The sequence below is a fragment of the Amphimedon queenslandica genome, unplaced genomic scaffold, assembly GCF_000090795.2.
Source record: "Amphimedon queenslandica unplaced genomic scaffold, v1.1 AMPQUscaffold_13521, whole genome shotgun sequence".
Lineage (NCBI taxonomy): Eukaryota > Metazoa > Porifera > Demospongiae > Haplosclerida > Niphatidae > Amphimedon > Amphimedon queenslandica.
Genome location: NW_003546243.1, coordinates 671,015 through 680,516, shown reverse-complemented (window position 1 = coordinate 680,516; position 9,502 = coordinate 671,015). Strand labels below are relative to the sequence as shown.

At 38.3% G+C, this 9,502-nt stretch overlaps 2 protein-coding genes across 2 annotated transcripts in view; one reads left to right on the top strand and one right to left on the bottom strand.

The window, feature by feature from the left end:
* The window catches only part of LOC100633494 (plastin-2-like), a 5,176-nt gene extending 3,312 nt beyond the window's left edge, over positions 1-1,864 (bottom strand). Inside the window, exons 1-3 of the mRNA XM_020004014.1 lie at positions 1,808-1,864; positions 1,543-1,698; positions 431-539 (exon numbers count right to left, since the gene is read on the bottom strand). Coding sequence (XP_019859573.1) covers positions 431-539; positions 1,543-1,698; positions 1,808-1,864 — 322 coding nt within the window. The remainder of the gene's footprint in view (positions 1-430; positions 540-1,542; positions 1,699-1,807) is intronic.
* A 182-nt stretch (positions 1,865-2,046) lies between these two features.
* On the top strand, positions 2,047-9,190 carry LOC109587699 (uncharacterized). Its single transcript, XM_020003944.1, has 26 exons — positions 2,047-2,145; positions 2,251-2,328; positions 2,391-2,472; positions 2,517-2,620; positions 2,738-2,893; positions 2,944-3,096; positions 3,147-3,221; positions 3,288-3,636; positions 3,686-3,918; positions 4,189-4,314; positions 4,396-4,583; positions 4,738-4,866; positions 4,911-5,208; positions 5,348-5,609; positions 5,655-5,701; positions 5,812-5,982; positions 6,034-6,087; positions 6,278-6,332; positions 6,385-6,522; positions 6,573-6,647; positions 6,699-6,780; positions 7,392-7,521; positions 7,614-7,658; positions 7,709-7,822; positions 7,868-8,223; positions 8,317-9,190. The coding sequence occupies exons 1-26, from the start codon at positions 2,143-2,145 to the stop codon at positions 9,188-9,190; spliced, it is 4,377 nt and encodes a 1,458-aa protein (XP_019859503.1). The 5' UTR covers positions 2,047-2,142.
* The last annotated feature ends 312 nt before the right edge of the window (positions 9,191-9,502 follow it).

The following is a 9,502-nucleotide window of genomic DNA, read 5'->3' as shown; positions in this document are numbered from 1 at the left end:
GATATTGGGAGGTGTTTAGCCAAATCCTGATCATTCTCCAGCTGGAAGTTGATCCAGTCCACAAAAGCAAGTTTCTCCTCTTCTGCAAATGAGTGGGTAGTGCCTTTATAAGGGAGAGAGAAAGGGGGGGGGGAAGGAGGGAAAGAGAAAGAGAGAGAGAGAGAGGAATTTTAAGTCAATACATAGTACACACGTACAGGTATGCATCTTATATTAACACATCAGACTTCAACAGTTTCACTTGTAAACCATACAACTACTGCAAACAAGACAAAGTGAGGAATACATTTCCTCTTGCCACTTCCATTTTAGTTATCAAGATCAACAAGGGCCACATTTGCTTCCAGATTGACCAAATAAGGTAAACCATTAACTTACCATGCACTGTTGACCTCAGACACATTGTATATAAACATGGGTGTGGTCATACCTTCAGCAGAAGCTTCAGAAAGGCCTCCAACTTGAACTAGTTTTTTGGCTTTGTCAGCAGTTTTCTGTAAACCATAGGTCTTCTTTTCAGCAGTGACTTTAGCATACATCTAATGGAGGGAGAGGAGAGAGAGAGTGAGTAAAACAAGTGAGAATTCCACTATTAATAAGATAGTTTATTTTAAGGATTTAATTATAATAATTACCAAAAATGGGAAAAAGCTATTTATACAACTATATCCACTGTTGGGGCATTGAAGTATGAATACAGCTGGAAGTTTGAGGCCAGCTGGTGGTGACTGATGTATAATGTACATGTACATGTAAGGATTAACCCTGTAATAGAGCAGCTGCTCTTGTATGGTCTACATGTACCTCATATTCATATAAGGATAATAGAAATTATAATAAATTGATAATAACAATTATAATAACTTGATAAAACTACACAAACACAAACACAATTAGACTCTCTTCCTCTCCCTCTCTTTAACACACACGCACGCACGCACGTACACACACACACACACGCTCTCTCTCTCTCTCTAGGATGGAGTCCTTACATTTAAATCTCTAGAGAGGTTAAGGTATGCATTCCTCAAATAACAAACTAGGGGAACATGTTGTACTAGCTTCAATAGGAAACATTTCCAACTTGGACACTTTTCAAACTTTCAATGCAAAACTGCTAAACTTTCCTCATAACAATCATGCCAGCTGCTTCTCCTCCCTCCCTCCACCTTCCCCCCCTCTCTCCCTCAACAATAAACTTTAGACTCTGTGTACATTAAATATAATGTCCCATAAACATAAACAAAAACGACAAGAGTAAATATGAGAAATATTTGAGTATCATACACATGGTACTGGTACTCTATAAATAAAATAAACATCTGGACAGTGTACCTTACAAAAGTAAATATTAATAATAAACAAGTGACATAATAGCATAACAAACAAGAGGGTACAGTTAAGACAGCTGCAACAGACAATGGCAAACAAAACTTGTTAACATCATCAACTGAAGATAAAAGAATGAGAGAGACTCCAATTGCAACACACACACACTCCTCGTTAACACATCAACGGTGACATACACTCACTCCCTCTTACTTCCACAAACTCGTTAAACTCGATGGTTCCATTTTCATCGATGTCGACCTCTCTGATCATATCCCTGATCTTGTATCCAGGGGTAGTCTCGCCCAAGGCCTTGAGGACTTCAGCAATCTCAGAGCATGTTATGTGTCCATTGCCATCAGCATCAAACTGGAGAAAAAGAGAGCATAATATTATTGCTATTAATATAAAATAACATTATTTTTATATTATTTGATTTTTACTGCTGTTTCTGCAAGATGATGAGTACTACTATTACCTGATCAAATTGAGCGCGTATCTCTTCCAACTTCTCGCTTGAAAACTTGCTAGCCATTTTTAAGCTGTGTTATTCCAAACAGCAGGTAAGGAGCGAGTGGAGCAAGAGGAACAGCAAATCAGCAACCCTTCTGTACTACCCTATTTGGATACTAGCAAAGGGCGGGGCTAAGTTGTGCGCATGCGCAAAGATCTCCGTGTATCAATTAGTAAAATTAGCCAATTTTAATTATTCATGTTATGTTGCAGACAAAACAAAGGTGTGGCTCGCGCTCATCTCTAGCTAGTCTAGTTTAGTTTTTACATCCTCTTCTCCTGCACCTACAACAACTAATAATGGTAAGATACTATTTCTTAAAAATTGTTTAGCTAAATAACTAGCTCCACCCATTGCACATTTGCAGCTATAGTTTTTCCATTTATGTTTCACTTTGTTATTTCTAGCAAGTTGCTAGGGAATTAGCTGATTTTAGTCAAACTGATTTAGTAGAAGGACTACCGCAGCATCATAGACTGAGAGATGTAAGAAAAGAAAGAAAGAATGGGAATAAAGAGAGGAACATCATGTTTTTATAATTTTTTAGGGACCAGGAGGGATAGGAGCTCAAACTGGAGCTCTGACTCCAAAACGAACTAAAAAGAAAAAGAAGAAGAAGCAGCCGCAAAGTAATCATTATCATAATTTATAATTCATTATTGATTGATCTAAGGGGAAGACTCGGAAGATGATGAAAGAGGAGGGGGAGCTGGAGTGAGACGACAGCATAGTCTTAGAGAAATGTTTCCATCGACAAGTAGAAACTTTAAATTGGAGGTATTATTATAATTATCATTATTATTATTATTACTATTATCATCATTATTATTATTATTATTATTATTATCATTATTATTATTATTATTATTATTATTATTATTATTATTGCTGTAGCATGTAGCATCAATTGTGTTTCAAGAAAAGATAAAATCTCAAGAGAAACTAGCTAGAAAGCTCTCCCTGCTATCAGCAAAACAGCGACTATCAAGCCGTCAAGTGTTCTTCATACTAACAGATAAAGAGATACGTGTCAAAGAAGCCAATACCACTGTGAGTGTATAATTAGAAACAATGCAATTATTTTTCCTTCCTATAATTAGGATCTATTAATGATGCTACCGTTCGCCAGTATTATATTCTGTGCTCACTTCCATTTGTCAGGAGAACTCTCAAACATTTTGAGTCTTTTTGTTCGTAACGTCACAGAGGGCGGAGACTATCAGGCTCACTTCTTTAAATGTGCTAATACTCCTGTAAGAAATAATGTTTATGATTATAATAATTTTATTTATGTACTAAATAGGCACCTGCTATTGCTGAATTGATAAACGTTGCAATGACAAATGCTAAACAACCAAGCAGACGCACATCATACAGAGTAATCTTATTATTATTATTATTATTATTATTATTGTAATTAAATCCTGTCTTTTTCCTCTTTTAGAATGACGATCATGATGAGCTGAACCCAATGTCCCACTCCATGACGCGAGACATGATTGATGGGGATAACTGGGGCATTGGCTCACCCCCTCGGTCTCCCACTGGCCCCACCATTCAGCCACTGCGAACTATGTCGTTAACCAACCAGTCGCCTAACGCTTTCATACAAATGAGAGGACCTACAGGACATGGAGGAGGAGGAGGAGGAGGAGGAAGTAATCCTGGGGTAGTTGTGTCTCACATGACTTCAAGCACTGATCAGTTGGCAAGGAGAGATGTGAGCAGTAGTCCAGCAATATCAGCTGATATTGGGAGGCAGTTAAGACCATCTTCTGCTGGGAGCAATTCTGGTAAGGAAGAAGTGCATTATTATTATTATTATTATTATTATTATTTTAGCTTCATCTCCAAACCAATCTGGTAATGCTCACTTGCTTCACCCACGTACGGCCCAGTTGCAGCACGAGGGGATGAACCCGTCCCCACGTACTGCTAGAAGACTAGGGGAAATGGTTGCAAAGACAACCAATCAGTACACAGAGTCTGTTCTCTCTCGGTCTGCCGGGGGAGAGAGTAGGAGCAGCAGCGATATTAGGAAGACTATGAAAGCTTCTAAAATACAGCACGATGTGGTAAGGAGATGCATGTATGCCTACATGCATGCATATGATTAATGAGACTGACAGCAGCCCTAAAGGGAATTAGGAGTCTTTGTGTGTTCTCTGATAAACAGGTCTAAGGATATTGATAGTCTTTATAATGATATTGATGGTCTTTATAATGATATTCATGGGCTACTCTTTGCTTGGATGTTTGTTCTTTTTTCTCATCATGAATATCAAGAACATAACTTGGCATCAATAAACAACCTTATTTATTGTTCATTATCTTATTAATATTAGGATTTATTAAACCACACAATTGATGACCTGGAGCAATTCATGCGACTATTGTATGAAGTTTCTTCAGCAAAAAAAGAATTGGACAAGAAATTGTCAAAGTCACCAAAAAAGAAGAAAAACGATAGTAAAAATTTATTATTAAATGTTGTTATTATTATTATTATTATTATTATTATTATTATTATTATTATTATTATCCAATTAGGTGCATTGGTAGCATTGAGACAGAGGGCCCAGCTCCCTCCCGATGCTGAATTCATTTTAGCTTATCAAAAAGTAAAGTTTGCCCTCAACTTGATAGCAAAGCTTGGACACCATCTTCAGAACCCACCAGCTGACAAACTAGCTGAGGGATTCTTTCAGTACCTTAGAGAGTTTACCAAGAAGAACAAGGGGTAAGAGAAAAAAAAGAGAAAATTAATTTACATTGGATAGTACACAGCATTTTTTACTTATTGTGCTGTCCTGTGCATATAAATGTACGTGCATAATAAAGTTGGACCCAATTCTGAACACTGTTATTAATAATATCCTTTTCTTTTTCTCTAGTATTAGCTTAGCGTCATCAGTTCAGATTCCGCTCCTGGAAAAAAGAACCATTAATTTCCTGATGAAAGTACTAACAGCCAGAGACCAGGGACTCTGGGGAGAGCTCGGAGGCAACTGGAAAATACCAAAGTAACGAAATAAAATAAAGAAGAACATTCATTTGTTATTAATAGGGAGCAATGGCCAGGAGCTGTCGAAGAGTACGAGATTATCTTTTATGACGGGTGCACCTTCGGTCGTTTGCATAACTTGAGTGACCGTCCGTCCAATTTCCCAACACTGGATACCCTCCCTCGCTCCCAGTGGCCCCCTAATTACTCTGACGCTTACGACAGCAAAGAGATGAGTGGGTCACACTTGAGGATCAATCACAATGTAGAGGGAGCTGTCGCTAACACTGCTCAAATGATTGCCAGTGGCCATTCTGTACCACCTAATATGGGGATGACTTGGGAAGCACAGCATCCTACTGTGAGATTATCATTTTGATTTTATCATCAATTTTTATCATGCATTCCATAATAGGATTAATACTTTAATATTATTGTTACTATTATTGTTGTTATTATTGTTATTATTATTATTGTTATTATTATTATTGTTATTATAGTCTCCACCACCGAATGCCATACCCCAGTCTGTGTATCATTCTTCTACTCATTCTCTGACCTCCAATGGATCCGGTGCTGGAGGTAAAAGGTACCTTAAGGTGATTCAAAACTATAACGCGGCCGGTCTTGATGAGTTGAACTTGAGGAGAAGTGAGAGGGTGGAGATATTGAATGATACTGGGCCTCGCTGGTTGGTTAAGAATAGAATGGGAGAGCAAGGATATGTACCACTACAGCTACTGGAGGGAGCCACAATCAGAGGTATAACATTAATGATAATGATTTAATTATAATTATGATTTATAGATCAGCAAAGCAGTACAGGATTTCCAAGGGAAGCATGGGACAGAGAAGTACAATATTATTTTTAATTATTATTGAGCTGTTATTATCAGTAATACTGTTACTATTATTAGTTACTGTTACTATTATTAGTTACTATTCTTATTGTTGTCATTTATAGACATACCTCAGTGAACCTACTAGTATGCAACAAAGATTAGAAACAGTACAGGAATTATCAGAATCTCGTCCATCCACTTTTGGCCGTACATCAGGTCCTCCCCCTGTCCCTCCAGCTGGGGTACCTCCCCCTCCTCCTCCTCCTCCCCCTGGACCCCCTCCTCCTTCAACGGTATGATTATACATGTATTGTCATGGTAACGTTAGATGTATTCTCTTATAGACTCTGCCTCCCCCTGGAGTACCACCACCTCCTCCTCCCCCTCCTCCCCCTGGAGTACCCCCTCCTCCTCCTCCCCCTGGAGTTCCTCCTCCTCCACCACCTCCCCCTCCCCCTCCTGGTGCCCCTCCTCCTCCCCCTCCTCCCCCCGGAGGTGCTTCAGCAGGTCCTCCTCCTCCTCCAGCGCGTATGTTACTAAGACCCTATTATCACATTATCATATCCTCAATTCATAGCTCCTACAAAGAGACTAACATTGCAGGAACAAATTGCACTCTCTAAGCAAAAACTAGCAAACAAAAGTAATTACTAGCAATATAAACTATAATTATCTGTTGTTGTTAATGTTGTTAGCCGGTGAAGGTGGTGGGAGTGGTCCAGCTCCAAAGCCGCCAGCTGGAGGTGGAGCCAGCAATGAACCTGTTGACATTGTAGCAGCACTCAAGCAAAGAAAACCGCTTCGTAAAACATCAACAGCTGTGTCTTTGGAAAGTGAGAAAATGTAATGTTTTTTTCACCAATTAATTTCTTAATAAATGCAGTTGAGAAAACAACTGAAAATCCACCAAATGAGCTTCAGTCACGACTAGCAAATAGGAAACAAACTATTGGAGAAGGTCAGTATTATTATTTAATTTAGCAATATTTTTTTATTGTTATTATTTCAGGAGATAAGGAATATTATTTGTTGCCATGGGATGGAAAATTAGGTGATGTCAATGCCTGGCTAGAGCACCATGGATATGGAAGGTAAATAAAATCAATAATTATTATGCATGTATGATGCATGCTCATAATAAGCAGCTTTGAAAATTTGTAAAAAATCTAAATTTGATTGGAATCAGCTCAAATTTTTTATACGACATAAGAACATGCATATGTATCAAAAAAATATATAAAAATGGAAAATTCTTTCCTAGTCAATTTTGTCAAAAATTGGTCCGAGACCATGTACTATAGTACAGGGACTTTGACCTGATTTTGGAGTAACTTTACAAATTTGTAAAAAATCCAAATTTGATCGGAATCAGCTCAAACTTTTTACACAACATAAGAACATGTATATGTATCAGAAAACAATATAAAAATGAAAAATTCTTTCCTAGTCAATTTCGTCAAAAATCTGTCCGAGACCATGTACTATATATAGTACAGGGACTTTGACCTGATTTTGGAGTAACTTTGAAAATTTGTAAAAAATTCAAATTTGATTGGAATCAGCTCAAACTTTTTACACAACATAAAAACATATATTTGTATCAGAAAAATAGTTTTAAAAAGAAAATTCTCTCTTTTTTATTTTTGGCAAAATTTGACCAAACACCCTTGTACTATAATAATTATTATTATTGTTATTACAGTCAGGTTGGTGTATTGGTTGTGAGGAGTGCTGAAGAACTGTATAAAATGGATAAAGATGAGCTGAGAGATATATGTGGGGGCAGAGATGGAGTCCGCCTTTTCAGCCAGCTACAAAAAGACAGAGCAGAAGTAAGAGAAATTTATTAATCAGTCACTTAAAAAATTAATGCATTTAGCTTAGCTATTACAATTATTATTATTATTACTGTCATTGTTTTTAGGCAGCTAAAAGAGCAGGATCTTCTGACAGTCAAAGCGAGCTGCAGGTAAGCATGAACTGGTCATATTAATTGATTTACAAGAATATCATTTACAGAGACGACTTGGTCAAAGGAAGTCAAAAACTGACACAATAATGAAAGCAGCCTCTGCATTTAAGAGTGGAACACGCAAAGGACTATCTAAAATAGAGGAAGATGATGAAGATGAAGTAAAAAACCAAACGAGAGATTAAATGCTAATATTTATTTTATAGGAATTGGCAAATATACCACAGTGGAAGAAAACGTTGTTGAAAAAGCAAAGGAAGAAAGAAGAGCGCTCACCGTCACCCGAGAGGAGGAGAGGGGGGAGGAAAGATAAGAAGAGTAGTGGTGGACGAAGCAGCAGGCGTCAAGACTCCGAGTCTGACGATGAAAGAGATAAAAAGAAGAGACACGGGAGGCGCTCTCGTCGTCAAGATGATGAAAGCGAGGAAGAGGAAAAAGGAAAGAAGAAAGATAAGAATAAGAAGAAGTCTCGTGACTCGAGTAATGAGAGGAAGGGTAGGAAAGGAAAGAAAAAGGATAAATACGAGTCTGAGTCGGACGAGAGCCCAAAGAGAAAAGGAAAGTCAAAGAAAGATGATAAAAAGAAAGAGAAAGACAAAGGAAGAAAGAAAAAAGGTCCTACTAATGTTGATGATTCTTTTGATTCGTCGCAAAGCGAAAGTGAAAGTTATTCTGATAGCGAAAGTGATTCCTCTGACTCGGAGAGTGAAGAGAAGAAGAGGCCAACAGGAGCTGGTCTCTCTGGAGCAGCCTGGGCTCTGGGTGAAGGAGACATGGATAATCTAGACACAAGAATTAGAGAGCAGCAGCTTCAAATACAACAAGAGCTCTCAAAACTGAACAGACTCCAGAGAGAGATTGGACTAAAGGCACTGCCTTCCTTACAACAAAAGGTGCTCCAGGCCGATCTAACTAAACTGCAAAACCTTCAAACACGTCTTAAAGACTCTCCGGATAATCGTGAACTACAAGTACAGCTGGTAGGACAGCAGATGATGCTCACTGAGCACTTGTTAGAGATACAGGAGTCACTCTCTCATGCTTTACCTGATGTAGAGGACCAGTTGGGACAGATGAGTAGCAACAGGATGAAGCATAGTGCATCAAATACCAGCATTGGAGCTAGTGGACAGCAACAGTATGTCCAACAGCCACAACAGCCAGTCATTCAACAGCAACAACCAGCCATTCAACAACCAGTCATTCAACAGCCACCAGTGATCCAGCAACAGCCTGTAATCCAGCAACAGCCTGTGATCCAGCAGCAACCATTCTATCAGCAGCCAGTAGTGCAGCAGCCTCCAATGCTACCATATCAAGGCCTATCCATGAGTGGGTATGACCCAATGATGAACATGATGCAGCAGCAGATGATGGCTGCTACAATGAGGCAGACACAAGATATGTTAGCTGAGCACCAGAGGCAGCAGATGCTAGCTGCTGAGAGACGTAGGCAGCAGTTAATGTTTGGAGCTGCTGCTGGCCTTGGAGGCTCCTTCCTAACTCCATCCATACCACCATTACTCTAAGTAACAATGCATACACACACACACACACATATATATTATATATTAGGAACTTGTTATTATTAGCTATTGTTGTTTGTTCTATTAGAGTCTAAGGCAATGTATTATCATTGTTCATATTGTTGTTGTTGTTGTTGATGTTCTTGTTGTTGTTGTTGTTGATGTTCTTGTTCTTGTTGTTGTTGATGTTCTTGTTCTTGTTGTTATTATTATTTTTGCTTTTATTGCTTTTTAAAGTAAATTAAATTTATATATTTGCAGACTTATCATTGTTGTTGTTGTTGTTATTGCAATTATTGGTCTTTTAAAAATAAT

What these genes read in the sequence shown, in the direction of transcription:
- LOC109587699 (XM_020003944.1), top strand. An exon ending in GGGAAGCACAGCATCCTACT is followed by an intron (nt 5,209 to 5,347) that starts GTGAGATTATCA and finishes TTGTTATTATAG; the next exon opens with TCTCCACCACCGAATGCCAT. An exon ending in GAGCACCATGGATATGGAAG is followed by an intron (nt 6,781 to 7,391) that starts GTAAATAAAATC and finishes TTGTTATTACAG; the next exon opens with TCAGGTTGGTGTATTGGTTG.